The following is a 16,880-nucleotide window of genomic DNA, read 5'->3' on the forward strand; positions in this document are numbered from 1 at the left end:
TAACCTCCCATAGAACCTTTCCTGCTCCTGCTGAATGAACCACTCACTCCCTTTCTTCCTGCTGTCCTGTTCACATTACAGTTAACTGGTTACATGCCTGACTCTAATAATATGTTGGGAGTTCCACGCTGTCCTCATTTGTCTAACTCCTGTACCTGACAAAATATCTGCCTTAGAATAGCTGCCTAATAACTACTTGTTGAGTTAAATTGATTTGGGGAGCATGTGGAGTCTACCCAGTACAGATGAAGAAATCCTATTTTTATGCCTGGACAATTATGAAAAATGGCACAAGGTGGCCAAACATTATGGCTCAGGTGAGCAAACATCTTTACAAGGGGCAGAGGGACCGTCAGTGTAATTAATGGGAGACTTCCAATCCTTTGTTCCTAATGCAATTTATCCTCAAAACCTGTCAGAGTCTGAAGACTGTTCGTTAACTGTTTTTGCAATATCCAGGCACTCACTGAGGCATATAAAACACAATATAAATGATTTGTGATCCTTGATTGCATCCCAGGTTACATTCTGAATATTTATTTTTGTAGGGGCTGGCTTTATATTAATTGAATGGTACAAAACCATATAGCATGGGCCAGCATCTGCATTTCCAGGGCTGGAGATGACTGTTTTATGGACTAAGCTCTGAACATGCCTCTGGGCCTGGCTCTTAGTTTATATTTGCCTTTTTAGGACAATGGAATAAATGTGTCCAATGGCTCAACTATTCTCAGGTCTCTTCCACGAATCAGCAAGTGGGAGGCAGCTGGCAGCAGGCAGTGAGGTTTGAGCTATATTGCATAAGGACCAGGAGGTACTAAAGCCAGGACATAAGACTACAGTGAAAATGGGGAAGCAAAAGAAATCACTAATTTGGCTTATAAATTCAACACTTGCTAGTTACACGTGATTCACAAACTTTTTTAGTAACTATGGCCAATATTTTTATCTCAACCCCATCTCAACTTGCTACTCAGCCCGTTTTTGGACTTCCTCCTTTCCACTTATAACTGCTGAGTAATCACAAAATGAAACTTGATACTCACCTAGGAAAACATGAGAAGGCACACCTCATGCAAACATAAATTATAAAAAATACTTGAAAGGTAAACTAAAAATTACTCTTGGGGTATCTAAAATGTCACATCTCTTGAAGAACATAGTAAATGAGAGTTTCCTGAGTTTTAGACAGCCTCTTTTCTTTGAATTTGAAACATTCAATTAGAAACATAAACTGTTGGTCACAAGATGATATAGAAAGACCTTGAACTCTTCTCTCACAGGCACACCTAAATCACAATTATTTACAGACAGCCGTCAATGAAAAAGACCCAAATGTACCAGAAAAGATCTTCTACAATGAGAAATATAAAGAAGGAATCATAATGAGACAGTAGGAGGGGCTGAGTAGTGATAAAGTCAAATCCCATACCCCCAGGTGGGTGATCCACAAACAGGAGAACAATTACAACTGCAGAGATTCTCCCAAAGGACTGAGAGGTCTGAATCCCACTTTGGGCTCCACAGCCCAGAGATCCAGCACTGGGAAGACAATCCCCTCTGGAGAATTTGGCTTTGAAGGCCACAGGCTTACTCCTGGCAGTTCCAGAGGGCTGATGGAAATAGAGACCTCACATGTAAGGGACTTACACAAAGTCTACCCAGTGTAGAAGCAGTAATTTGGTAGTAGCCTGGGTTAGACCTACCCCCTCCTGGAGAGGTAGGAAATAACTCCAATTCACCCTGGGGACATAGACTCCTGAACCATTTTGGAGAGTTCCTTCTACAATGTGCTAATACTATCCTGGAATTTTTCTTATATCTTATTACCACAGAAAAGTCCCACTACAGCCCAATAGTCTGCAGGCACAAGTACTGGGATGCCTCAGGCCAAGCAGTTAACTGGACACTGACACAGCCCCACGTACCAGCAGACAGGTTGTCTCAAGACCCCTGGGTCCACAGCCACCTCTGGACATGGTCTTGCCCACCAGAGGACCCAGGACCTATCCCCACACACCAGTACACAGGCAATAGATCCAAGACTCCCACGGCCCTCCAGCCAGAGACCCAGGCCCAGTTCCCATCCATCAGTGAGCCTGCCCTAGTTTCAGATCCAACTCTACCCACCAGCAGGCAGACACTAGACAAAAAACCAATACCACCACAATCTGTGGACCAGGCCTGCCCTGGAACTGGCTAGGCCTGGTCTCTACCCACTAGTAGGCCAATACAAGCTTCAAGACACCAACCACCATAGTCAGCCATGTTGGAAACCAGCCCCAACCACCAGAAATCTGACATTTGCTCTGGGACCCCTAGGCCCTGGAACCAGGCCCCAGGATCTGGCTCTGTTCACCAGTAGGCCGGCACTAGCCCCAGGATCTGGCTTCATCCACCAGTAAGTAGACAACAGCCCCAGGTTCTCCTGGATCCTGACTCTGCCCATCAGTAATATAGCACTAGCCTTGGGCCTCCAGGTTTCTGTAGTCAGCTGCCTCATGATCAGACTCCATAACCAGCAATTGGCAGCCTCTGCACCAGGCAGGACCTGGCAACCAACCCAACTACAGCCAAATAAACCTACCAGACCATTGACATGGTCTGCTCGCCACAACAGAAATACCCTCATAGAACATTTGGAGTGTATAGCTCTGGTGACAAGAGGGGAGTGTGCTGTTGGCACTCATCGGATGTCTCACCAGGAAATATAACCAACTTACCAGATACATAAAAATAGCAAGTTAGGTAAAATGAGGTGACAGGAGAACATATGCCAAATGAAGGAACAAGATAAAACTCCAGAAGAACCACGTGCTACCTGAGAAAGCGTTGAAAGTAGTGATCATAAACAGAATCAAAGAAATTGGGAGAATAATGGATGCATAGAATGAGAAGTGGGAAGTTTTTACATGTAAATCCACGGCTGATTCATATCAATGTATGACAAAACCCACTGGAAAAAAAAATAATAATAATAATAAAAAAATTTAAAAAAAATAATAAAGAGATGAAGACTACAGTAACTGAAATGAAATAATACACTAGAAGGGATCAACATCAGACTAAATGGTTCAGAGGAACAGAACAACATGAGCTGGAAGATAGAGTAGTGGGAATCACTGATGCTGAATGGAAAAAGGAATAATAAGAAATGAGGATAATTCCCTCTGGACAACATCAAATGTACTAATATTCACATTATATGGGTCCCACAAGGAGAAGGGGGAGGACTGAGAGCTTAATTGAAGAGATAATAGCTGAAAACCTCCCTAACCTGGGAAAAGAAACAGACATCCAAATCCAGGAAGTACAGAGAGTCCCATACAGGATTAACCCAAAGAGGAACACATCAAAACATTGTAATTAAAATGGCAAAAATTGAAGATAGAGAATATCAAAAGTTTCAAGAGAAAAGCTACATTATCAGCTGACTTTTCTGCAGAAACTCTAAGCCAGAAGGGAGTGACACAATATATTTAAAGTAATGAAAGGGAAAAACCTACAAACAAGAATATTCTACCCAGAAAGGCTCTTGTTCAGATTTGATGGGAGATCAAAAGCTTCACAGACAAGCAAAAGCTAAGAGAGTTCAGCACCACCAAACAAGCTTTCCAAGGAATATTAAAGTAACTTCTCTGAGCAAAAAAGGACACAATGATAAGCATGAAAATCATACAAGGAGAAAGCTCATCGATAAAGGCAAATGCACAGTAAAGGTAGGAAGTCATCCCCTCATAAAGTTAGTAAGAAGGTTAAAAAAAAAAAGTAGTAAAATCATCTATATTTACAGTAATTGTAAGGGGAGAAGAGAAAATGCAGGGTTGTTGAAATGCATTTGAAATTAAGAATCAGCAACTTAAAACAAGCATTCATATGTATAGATTGCTATATAAAAACCTCATAACAACCTAAAACCAAAAATCTGTGATACATACATAAAAAAGAAAAAGGAATCCAAACATAACACCAAAGATGATCATCAAATCATAAGAGATGAGAACAAAAAAAAGGAATAAAAAAAGACCTACCAAACCAACCCAGAAGCAATTAACAAAATGACATATCAATAATTATTTTAAATATAAATAGGCTAAATGCTTAATCAAAAGACATAGTGAAAAGAAATGAGAAAAAATTGATTACATAGGGACTAAACAGCATGTACTAAAAAACCAATTAGTCAATGAAAAAATCAAAATGGGAATTAAAAAATACCTTGAGACACAGGACAATGAAAATACAACTGTTCAAAATCTACTGGATGCAGCAAAGTCAGTTCTTAGAGGGAATTTAATAGCAATACAGGCCTTCCTCATAAAACAGGAAAAATCTGAAATAAACAACCTAACCTACCACCTAAAATAATTAGAAAGAGAAGAACAAATGAAATCTAAAGTCAGCAGAAGAAAAATAATAATAAAGATATGGAGGATAGAAATAAAATAGGGATTAAAAATAGAAAAAAAAAAAAAGCAATAAAACCAAAAGCTGGCTATTCAAAAGGGTTAAGAAAATTGACAAACCTCTGGCCAGGTTCACCAAAAAGAAGGGAAAGAACCCAAATAAACAAAATAAGAAATGAAGAAGGAAAAATTTCAACTGATAGTGCAGAAATACAAAAAAAAGAGAGAATTCTATGAATAATTATATGCCAATGAATTTGACAACCTGGAAGAAATGGAAAACTTTCTAGAAGCTTACAGTGCTCCAAAATATAATCAAGAAGAAATAGATGATTTGTGCAACTGGCCACTAGTAGTGAAACAAAATCTGTAGTAAAAAAAAAAGAAAAACTCCCTACAAATAAAAGTCTAGGATCAGACAGCTGCATAGATAAATTTTACCAAATATATAAAGAACTTACACTGATTCTTCCCAAACTCTTCCAAAAGATTGAAAAGAAAGGAGCATTCCCAAAGACAGTCTACAAAGCCACCATCATCCTGATACCAAAACAAGACAAAGCAAGACAAAGATAACCACCAAGAAAGAAAATTACAGGCCAACATCTTTGATAAATACAGATGCAAAAATTCTCAACAAAATATTAACAAACCAAATCGAAAAACACATAATAAAGATCATACACCACAATAATGGTCCAACATTTGCAAATCAATCAGTGTAATCCACCACACTAACAAAAGAAAACTAAAAAACCACATGATTATCTCAATAGATGCAGAAAAAGCATCTGACAAAATTCAACATCTATTCATGATAAAAAGAAAAAAAACTACCAAAGTGAGTATACAGGGGACATATCTCAACATAATAAAAGCTATTTTTGACAAACCCACAGCCAACATGATACTCAATAGTGAAAAGCTGAAAGCCTAAACACTAAAGACAAGGATGCCCAGTCTCACCACATCTGTTCAACATGGTATTGGAAGTCCTAGCCACATGAGTCAAACAAGAAAAACAAAAGGTATCCAAATTGTAAGGAAGAGGTAAAATTGTCACTATATGCAGATGACCTGATACTATATATAGAAAACCCTAGTGCTCAGTCACTCAGTTGTGTCCAACTCTGCAACCCCATGGACCTGCCAGACACCTCTTTGTGGGATTCTCTAGACAAGAATACTGGAGTAGGTTGACATGACCTCCTCCAGGGGATCTTCCCAACCCAGGGATCAAACACAGGTCTACCACATTGCAAGCACTTTCTTTACCATCTGAGTCACCCAGGAAGCCCCTATAAAACCCAAAGGACTCCACAAAAAAACTACTAGGTCTAATAAATGAATTCAGCACATAGCAGGATACAAGGTTAACATTCAGAAATCAGTTGCATTTCTTTACACTAACAATGAAATATCAGAAAGGGAATGTAAAAAAAGAAACCAAAAAACAAACAAAAATAAAACAGTCCCTCTTAAAATTGCACCAAAAGAAAAACTCCAAAAACCTAACCAAGGAATTGAGAGACATATCCTGAGAACTATAAAACATTAATAAAGGGAATTAAAGAAGATTCAAAGAAATGGAAAGATATCTCATACTCTTGGATTGGAAGAATTAATATGGCTAAAATGGCAATACTACCCAAAACAATCTAGAGATTTAATGCAATCCCTATCAAATTACACATGACATTTTTTTACAGAACTAGAACAAATAATCCAAAAATTTATGTAGATGCCTGCTAAGTCATACCTCACTCTTTGTGACCCTGTGGACTATAGCCCACCAGTCTCCCCTGTCCATGGGATTCTCCAAAAACTTATAGATCCATAAAAGACCAGAATTGCCAAAGCAATCCTGAGGAAAAAACAAAACAAAAAAGCTTAAACAAAGCTTGAGGCATAACCCTCCCAGACTTTAGAGAATACTACAAAGCTACAGTAATCAAAACTGTGATACTGACACAGAAACATACATATGGGTCAATAGAACAGAATAGAAAAGCCAGAAATAAATCCACACACCTATGATCAATGACTTTTCAGCAAAGGAGGTAAAAATATAAAAGTGGGAAAATGACAATCTCTTCAGCAAGTGGTGCTGGGAAAGTTGGACATCTACATGTAAATCAATGAAGTTAGAACACATCCTCACACCATACATTTTTGAGTTTAAAAATAAACTCAAAATGGCTTAAAAACTTAAGTATAAGATATGACACCTCAAAACTCCTAGGAGAGAGCATAGGCAAAACATTCTCTGACATAAGTTGAACCAGTGTTTTCTTAGGTCAGCCTCCCAAGGCAATAGGAAAAAAAAATACAACAATAAACAAATGGTACCTAGTCAAACTTACAAGTGTTTTCACACAAAGGAAATCATTTAAAAGAAAAAGAAAAGACAACCTGCAGAAAGGGAGAAAATAATCACACATATGTGACAGATAAGGGCTTACTCCTCAAAATATACAAACAGCTCATATAACTCAATAACAGCAACAACAAAACAAACAACCCAATCAAAAAAATGGGATGAAGACCTTAACAGACATTTCTCCAAAGACGATATACAGATGGACCTTAGGCAGGTGAAAAGATGCTCAACATTACTAAGTATTAGAAAAATGCAAATCAAAAGTAAAATGAAGTACCACCTCATACCAGTAAGAATGGCCATCATTAAAAAGTCATCATTAAAAATAACAAATGCTGGAGGGGGTGTGGAGAAAACAGAACCCTCCTAAATGGTTGATGGGAATGTAAGTTGATGCAGCCACTGTAGAAGACAGTATGGAGGTTCCTCAGAAAACTAAAAATAGAAATACTATATGATTGCAGATGGAGACTGCAGCCATTAAATTAAAAGACGCTTACTCCTTGGAAGGAAAGTTATGACCAACCTAGATAGCATATTAAAAAGCAGAGACATTACTTTGCCAACAAAGGTCCGTCTGGTCAAAGCTATGGTTTTTCCAGTGGTCATGTATGGATGTTAGAGTTGGAGTGTGAAGAAAGCTGAGTGCCAAACAATTGATGCTTTTAAACTATGGTGTTGGAGAAGACTCTTGAGAGTCCCTTGGACTGCAAGGAGATCCAACCAGTCCATCCTAAAGGAGATCAGTCCTGGGTGTTCATTGGAAGGACTGATGCTGAAGCTGAAACTCCAGTACTTTGGCCACCTCATGAGAAGAGTTGACTCATTGGAAAAGACCCTGATGCTGGGAAGGATTGGGGGCAGGAGGAGAAGGGGATGACAGAGGATGAGATGGCTGGATGGCATCACTGACTTGACGGACATGAGTTTGAGTAAACTCCAGGAGTTGGTGATGGACAGGGAGGCCTGGCGTGCTGCGATTCATGGGGTCGTAAAGAGTCGGACATGACTGAGCGACTGAACTGAACTGATGATCCAGAAATCCTACTCCTGGGCATATATTCAGAGAAAACTAATTTAAAAAGATACATGCACCCCTGTGGTCATAGCCAAAACATGGAGACAACCTAAATGTCCATCAACAGATGAACAGATAAAGAAGTGGTACATATATACAATGGAATACTACTTCAGCCATTAAAAAAAAAAAAAAAACAAGATAATGCCATTTGCATCAACATAGATGTGACTAGAGATTATCATACTAAGTAAAGTAAGTCAAAGACAAATACCATATGACATCACTTATATGCGGAATCTAAAATCTGGCACAAATGAACCTATCTACAAGACAGAAACAGACCCACAGACATAGAGATCAGACCTATGGTTGCCAAGGGAGAGGGGTGGAGGGAGAGATGGACTGGGAGTTTGGGATTGGTAGATGCAAACTCTTATATCTAGAATGGATAAGCAACATGTTCCTACTGTGTAGCACAGGGAACTATACCCAGTCTCCTAGGATAAACCATAATGGAAGAGAATATTTTTAAAAAGTATATATATGTGTATAACTCAGTTTGTTGTACAGCACAGATTGGCACAACATTTTAAATAAACTTTATTTCCATTTTTAAAAGTATTACTAAAACAAAAAAGGCTGAAGGGATCCAAAAACAAGACCTACAATAGACTTACTTCATATCCAAAGACACATACAGTCTGAAAGTGAGAAATAGAAAAAGGTATTCCATGCTAATGGAAATCAAAAGAAAGCCAGGGTCACAATACTTACATCAGATAAAATAGACTTAAAATAGTTAAAATAGAGACTGTTACAAGAGACAAAAAAAGGACATTACATAATGATCAAGGGATCAATCTAAGAAGATACAGCAATTATAAATATACATGCACCCAACATAGGAGCACCTAAATACACAAAAGCAAATATTAACAGACACAAATGGAGATATCAACAGTAATGTAATACTAATAGAGGACTTGAACACCCCACTTACATCAATGGACAGATCATTCAGACAGAAAATTAACAAGGAAACACTAGCCTGAAGTGACACATTGGACCAGATGGAGCTAGAAAGCAAAGAACAAACAAAACCCATTAGTAGAAGGAAATAAATGATAAAGATCAGAACAGAAATAAATGAAATAGAAAAAATAGAAAAGATCAGCAAAACTAAGAGCAGTTTCTTTGAAAAGATAAACAAAATTGATAAAACTTTAGCCAGACTCATCATGAAAAAGAGAAGGTCCAAATCAGTAGTTTCAGAAATGAAAAAGGAGAAGTTACATCCAACACCACAGAAATACAAAGGATCGTAAGAGACTCCTAAGGGCAGCTATATGCAAATAAAATTGACAGCCTAGAAGAAATTCCTAATTATGTACTATTTTCCAAGTCTGAACCAGGAAGACACACAAAATACAAACAGATAATTATCAGTGATGAAATTGAATCAGTAGTAAAGAAAAGAAAAAGAAAAAAACTCCCAGTAAACAAAAGCCCAGGACCAAATGGCCTTCACGGGTGAATTGTACCAAACATTTAGAGAAGAATTAATACCTATCTTTCTTAAATTACTAAAAAACAAAAAAACAAAAAACCGCAGCAGGAGGAACACTTTCAAACTCATTCTATGGTGCCACCATCACCCTGATACCAAAACCAGACAAAGATATCACACAAGAAAGAAAACTTCAGGCCAATATCACTGATGCAAAAATGTAGATGCAAAAGTCCTCAACAAAATATTAGCAAACCAAATCCAAAGATACATCAAAAGATAATATATCATGATCAAATGGAATTTATCCCAGAGATGCAAGGGCTTTTCATTATCTGCTAAGCAATCAGTGTGATACACATTAACAAATTGAAGAATAAAAATCATATGATGCAGAAAACACTTCTGACAAAATTCAATTTCCATTTTTCATTAAAAACTCTCCAGAAAGTGGGGATAGAGTGAATTTATCTCAACATAATAAAGGGCATATATGACAAACCTACAGCTAACATCATTCTCAACAGTGAAAAAAGTTGAAAGCATTCCACTCTCACTACTTTTATTCAACATATTGAATAAATCTCCTAGCCAGAACAGAGGAGATACAACGAAGTTGGATTTTAGTGATCAAACTGATGGAAAAGTGTATAAAAGATTTAATAGGAGAGCTAGTTGGCAGTTTTACCAGTTAGGAATTCAACAGACCTCAGGAAGAAAAGGGAGAAGAAATAACACCATTTTGCTTTCCCTGAGGTAAACTATTCAACTGTAAGAACAGTGCTAATTCAGAACAGATAAATCAACCCATTTTCTAATGTTCATTTAGTTAATGGATTTATCTAAAAAGACTCTTTATCTTAGGTAACAGACTTTACCAACATAGCATTTTCTTTTTAGGAGCCCCTTTTGTAAAATTAGAAACGAACTCAATGAATGTTCCATATATTTTACTGCCACGACATTTAAAATATGTTTTTCCTCCAGGAAATTTTCAAACTGATCTCTTTCTTCCCAGGTACCTCCAGATCATCAGTTACTCGATGTAAACCTGGAGCCAACTGCCCCAGTTCACATAGTAGCATCAGCAGACAACTGTCCCCTCTCTCTGTCACAGAAGATTCCTCTGCTCCTATTCTTGAACTTCAGAGTCGAGGATCCTCTGGAGTTTGTGGACACAGAGCTGAGAGGCAAAACAGATCAGGTATGTGAGTGGCCTCCTCTTAAATAACAGTACATGTGGTAAGCTTCTAGCCAGCAATGAAAGATTTCACCATTGGCACAGAATGTAGAGATGTGACACTGACTCTTAGGAGTACATGTGAGCAGAGTTTATCAAGTGGAAGGAGAAGGAAGAAGAGAAATGTATAGATATAATCCATTAATGATGGACAGTGGACAGTGTAGCAGAGAAATAATACCAAAACCTACAGTTGGAGGGCTTAACACATGGTTAAATAATGACTTCTGATACAGTTTATAAGGAAACTATTTTTCTTATCTTCAAGATGGCAAAAGCCAGCACCTTTTATCTCAGTCCTGGGATTTAGTAATAACAAGCTGTACCCATTCTGAGAAGAATAAAAGCACCAGTAAAATCACAGACTCTGCTCTTATCTTTATTAGGACTGCCAGTCCTTGGAGCCCTTCTAGTTTTCCCAATTTTTTACCTCCTTCAGGACAATTCAGTTGCCTCCCTGATCAGCATTTACTATTAAATCAAGACCTTTAACCTTTCCTCACATCTGCCTGACCAACCCCTGGAATACTTGGGTTACTGGAATCACTAGATAAATCTCTTAACTATATCCATGGGTTTCCCAGCGAATGTATCATTTTAAAACGTAGCTGGAACATGCAATGGACTTCCCTAGTGGTTCAGATGGTAAAGAATCTGCCTGCAATGCAGGAGTATGCATAAAATCCTTAAAGGATGGAGGAGGAGGAGAGAAGAGAGAGCTAAAGAGACAGAACTCTGGAAAACTCTAAAGTGATCAGAAGAGGATGAGGAATAGGACTCAGCAAAATAAACTGAAAAGGAGAGGTTAGTGAAATACGAGGTTGTTATTTCATCTAAAGTAAGTAGTGAAAAAGTATCCATTGAACTTCAAAAACAGGAGATTATTTATTATTATCTAGCAAGAAAAATTTCAACAGAGTCATGGGGCAAAAGCCAAAATGTAGCAGTTGAGGAAGAATGGGTGGGAAAGAAGCAAAGATAGTTAAGTACAGTATACAGACAGACCTCAGAGATATTGTGCGTTTGTTTTTAGACTCTTGTGGTAAAACAAATATCGCAATAAAACAAGTCACATGAAAAAAATAAATGCAGCTGGGTCCACTAGGCTGCTGCCCAATACTGTTACATTTTGGTGATGGACATCATACTGCCTTCCCCAGAGATAATCTCAAGCTTCGAGTCCATATTCACTTCCTCTCATCATATGACCACACTTTTACCTTCCTAAAAAGACTGAAACAGTTGTGTGCTAACAGATGCTTTCTTCCCTGCCTCAAAGTGTCTCTGTTCTCTTGCTTGCTAATTTGCTAATTATCATCATTGCAGGGGCTTCCCTGGTGGCTCAGATGGTAAAGAATCCACCTGCAATACAGGAAACCTGGGTTCAATCCCTGGGTTGGGAAGATCCCCTGGAGAAGGGAACGGCTATCCACTCCAGTATCGTTGCCTGGAGAATTCCATGGACAGAGGGAGCTGTCAGGCTACAGTCCACGGGGTCGCAAAAAGTCAGACTTGACTTGAGAGACTTTCACTGTCATCATTGCAGGGACCACTTTTGACTTCTGTGTTTACAACCATTCTGATGCTGACTCCTCCTACATCCATGATTACCTCCTCTCCATCTCTTCCACCTACATATTCAATCTCCCCTTCTCCATTTATTCCTTCAGCTTGGCCAGCAATATAGTAAAATCTCTTGCATCCTTAAAGTCAATAGTGACACCAGCAAAAACAACAAAATAACTCTATCCAAAACAAGTGGGCAGTGGGAAAAAATCGAAAAACAAAAACCTCATAACTTTGAGAACACTAGCTTTAAAAAATTAGCAGAAGAGAAATAATTCAGGGGACCCAGGTAAATGAAGGTATAGAGGAGATGTGAAAGTAGGTCTAGGGACCTACTTATTTGTTTAGAGGTTTTTATGAGAAAAGATTTTTCCCCCCCAAATGACAATATTTTAAAATGGAATCTCAGCAACTATGGACCCCAAGGCCAAAACTCTTTTGTAAAAAGTGAAGAAAATGACATTGTAAATCTTCAGAAAGTTTTAACTGGCTTTAATTAGTTGCAGTAATGTTCTTATTATCTCAGTTATCTGCAGAACAGAATGTTGCAGTTAATTAAATATGGTTAATTAATCTGCCCTATCTATCATATACGAATTACAAATCTCAAAGACTGTATCATTGAAGACCACATGTGGCATAATTTACTCTTTCTGCAACGATTTGGAAGACACTTGGGGATATTCCTAGACGCCAAAAAGAAAAAGAAACAAGAAGAATCTAAAGAGCAGCTCGCCATGCTCTCATGAATGTTATGGTACTTAAGCTCAAAATGAATCCCATGAGCTAAGTATTACTGGTGTTTGACAGAGACGCTAAGACCAGAATTAAATATATAGTCAGGGCCTTCTGGTGGCAGGGCTAGGACTTTCACTTATGCTTCCAAATTCCAGTGGCCTCTGCCATCAATCTCTGCGACTCTAATCAAGGTTCTCTAGAGAAGGATGGAATTACTGGTAAATCAATTTTAATGATGTATACAAAACAATAAATCTAAGCAGGACTATAGAAAATCACATTTAAATGATCAGAAAAATAAAAGAACCCAGGGGAGTCTATCTTTCTGTGGTATCTACAGATAGTAAAATTAAAGAATTGTCAACAATTCAATCTAGTTTGCAGAAGAATGAGGCAATACTGTGGGAGGATTTAGGTGACTACTGGTGTCATCAAAAGTACTTTATATGCTCTGACAGTGGTACAGATGTCATCTTCAAAGGTGACAGTAAAGGCAGATGTCAAAGGGATACAAATAATCTTTGTAGAATCATTCCTCCTTTATGAGCTAGTCCCTTAGAATAGTGTGACCTGAAGTGTAGTACACCTTTCTCTTCTATTAAACCTCATGCAAGGCTGCCATTCCTGCCAGGAAACTTTTCTCCAAACCATTTTTGAAGCTTCCAGTGCTTAAATGGGGAGCTCAAGCCTGAAACCTAGACAGAATGAATATTCAGAATAAAAAGTTTAGACCCTGGAGTATACTGACTTGGGCTCAACCTTGAACAACCTTTAATATAAGTCTTAATACAGCTTACAGATTTTGCATCTGTAAAGTGGGAATGGTAATACCCACTTAATTGGGTAGACTTGTGTTCCCTTCCCAGCCTTCCAACACAAGAGCTCTTGTTCTGCCCTGTTATTCATTTTCGTTTTTTCCCCTCTACTCTCTGTATAAGCCACATGGACATAGCGAATTTGAAGACTGTTATCAGGTATAGTTTATACACAGCCAAGCATGCTGGTTAGCATACTTTCAGTCTCATCTCAGTGTTACTGCATCACGGAAGTTTCTCCTGGTCACTACACACCTCACCTCTTAACAAGTGCTGCTTGTCTGCCTCCACGTGGCCTTGTATCTGCCATACTCGGCCCTTCTCACACTGTTTTAGATGTGTTTCCTGACCTTCCTCTAGATTATGAGCTCAAGTCTTTCATTTTTGAACCCCTGGGACCTATTTAACTAGCTCCTGGTAGTCTCCACAGGACTTTGTTGAATAAATAAATAAAAGAATACCAGTTTTCATCTTCCGGAGACTAGGCTCTGAGAATTCTGTTTATAAGACTTGGAAGTCATGTAATAATTGCCTGTTTATCCTGCTTGGTTTATACTCTCCAGTGAAAAATTCACTTTCAAGGCTTGCTATCTGCTTTCCCCAAATAAATGGCTGGACGAAAGCCTTTGCCACAGCGGGGCAGTCACACCTGGGTCATTAAGCAGTGGAAACATTCAGCAGAGAGCCGGCAGGCTCTGAAGAGGAATGTGAGAAAGCCATCCACTATCACTTGCAGTCTGTGGGCTGTACCACTTGCATAAGCCCAGGATAAATCTTATGCTTAGAGGAGGTCCCTGGAAACACCATGGAGTCTTGCAGACAATTCTGTCTACCTTTCCCCGGATTCTACCATCTGGGAACTCAGGATGACCACTGCTCTCATTTAACGTCCTGATAGGTATATAAATTCATTGTGTTGAACTTGTTTTCGGTCTTAGGGAGAAGGCCTTTATGATTGTCACTTTTGGAGAACTTCGACTGTTTCAATGTGAAAAAAAATGCTACTAAATTTTCTTAGTAAATGTAAAAATATAAAGCAGAACTCACTGTGCTCCCAGAAAGATATTAAACAGTAATTTGTTCTGAGGTAGGAGGTGATTTTGTGCAGTCCAGACTTGCTCTGTTTGGGGGCACATCCTTTTCAATTTATTAGTAATCGTTGCTGCAGTTAAAAAAAAAAAAACTCAGTGGGAAATAACAATAAATACTTATTTCTCATTCACTTTTCATGTTGGTGAATACAAGGGTCTGACTAGGTCCTGCTCATTCTCCCACATAGACCAAAGGAACAGCTTCTATTTGAGATTTTCCATTCTAGTGGCAGAAAGGAAGAGCTAGAGAGGTAGTGGGGCTGTGTGAAGCCTCTTAAAGCTTTTACTGAGAGGTGGCACACCATACTGCAGATCATGAGCATACCATCTGTTCATGTTTGATTAGACAAAGCAGATCATGTGGCCAAGGCCAAAGCCTTTGAAGCTGAAATGCTCTCACAAGGAGGTGGGTAGGGTTCCCCTGAGAACAGAGAGCATCCACCAAGTTCATCAGTATCATCATGGCCTGGGTAAGGGTCCCAGATACACAGTATACCTTACAGAGCAGAGATTCCAGACAGAAAATGAGCCAGTGTTATTTGTCTCTTCAAATCATAGTAGGGAAAACAAAACACTGGTGATTCTACTGTCTGTCTCTTTCATTTCTGTTTTATAACTTGATTTCCACACATTTGTATTCCTTTCCTGTTTGCAGGGGATGATGGAGCACAGACTCATCCTGAGAACAGCAGCCAAGAAAACAGAATCAAGGCTCGCTGCCTATCCTGCATGTCCATGGTTCTGAAGGCTGTCTGGGGACTTTTGATCATCTTGTCAGTGTCATCATCTTGGGTTGGAACCACACAGATTGTAAAAATTACTTATAAGAACTTCTACTGTCCATTTTTCATGACTTGGTTTTCAACAAACTGGAACATTATGTTTTTCCCAGTCTATTATTCTGGTCATCTGGCCACTGCTCAAGAAAAACAATCTCCAATGAAAAAATTCAGGTAGGTTTCATGTTAAATGGCCAATAGGAGATGGTTTGAAATAATTTCATGCAAATATGCATGATTTCATCTCTTTGAAAGATGAGTTGAGGAGTGTGGAGAGGCAGGATCTAAGGTTAGTAATGAACATATGAACATGAAGAAACAGAATCAGCTCCCTCCTCCCTCCAAAATTATTGTCTACAACATGTGAAGCACTGTGCTAGTGCTTTTGCAGATCTTATCTAATTTTCATTGGTGGTAACAGCCACCTTTTAATTATCCCTATTTTAACACAAGAATAACAGGGTTGGAGAGATTCAGTGACTTGTCCAAGGTCACACATTTATAAATAATGGAACCCAGATTTTAATCCAGCTCAATCTCTCTTTTTTCAAAGAACAAGCCAGGGCCTTGAGCCCAGGCAGGGGGGCGGGGAACTGTATTATAAAGATTCTTACAAAAACACTTGCTCAGTATTCTGGACACAGCAGTGTTATAGCAGATAAAATGACTTCGTCTGGCCTTGGGATGGCTTAAAAGAAGCTGTTCTTTGCTGGCTAGGACCAGAGCACCTTGTCTGTTGGTTTGCTGGCCATGAACTTGAGTGCCATGGTCCTATTGGTTGCTCTGAGTTCGACCTGGCTTCTGCAGCTCCCTCGTGGAGAGGTGGGAAAGCTGGCACAGCTGTGTCATCCAGCCCTGCGCAGCCCTGAGGAGAGGCAGAGCAGCGTCTGGGTTAAAGGTCCTTTGCTGACAGAGCTTCTTGAAAAGAAAAACCAGAATCAAGGAATAACTTCCAGGACAGTCACTCTGCTCACCAAGAGGAAACAGTGGTCTTGACCTCAGCAGATGGCAGTGGGAGAGTGACAGCTTTTTGCTTATTCCTCCTCAGCAGAATGGCAATAAATTTGTCTTGCAGAAGCCCAAATAACCTTTCTCTCTTGCCCTTTTACTTTATGATAAAAGGATGATCATTGGTGCATGGTAAGACTGTCCTTAAAAATTTAAGGCACTCTGAAGGCTTTATCTTCAACTTCCAATTTCCATCACCAGCTTGGAATTGCTCGGGAATATTGAAGTCGCACTGTGAGCTGACTTTCTCTGTGTGTCCATGAACATTCTGCTATCATTAAAGCAACAAAAACCAGCTCAAAAAGAAGTGTTTTCTGGTTTGGAGGAAA

General features: G+C 38.9%; 1 protein-coding gene across 1 annotated transcript in view; it reads left to right on the forward strand.

Moving 5' to 3' along the window:
• SLC35F4 (solute carrier family 35 member F4) overlaps positions 1-16,880 on the forward strand; it is a 265,300-nt gene that overhangs the window by 225,595 nt on the left and 22,825 nt on the right. Inside the window, exons 2-3 of the mRNA XM_061158368.1 lie at positions 10,333-10,518; positions 15,420-15,717. Of these exons, the coding sequence (XP_061014351.1) occupies positions 10,333-10,518; positions 15,420-15,717 (484 nt within the window). The remainder of the gene's footprint in view (positions 1-10,332; positions 10,519-15,419; positions 15,718-16,880) is intronic.

This window comes from Dama dama, chromosome 12 (genome assembly GCF_033118175.1).
Source record: "Dama dama isolate Ldn47 chromosome 12, ASM3311817v1, whole genome shotgun sequence".
NCBI lineage: Eukaryota > Metazoa > Chordata > Mammalia > Artiodactyla > Cervidae > Dama > Dama dama.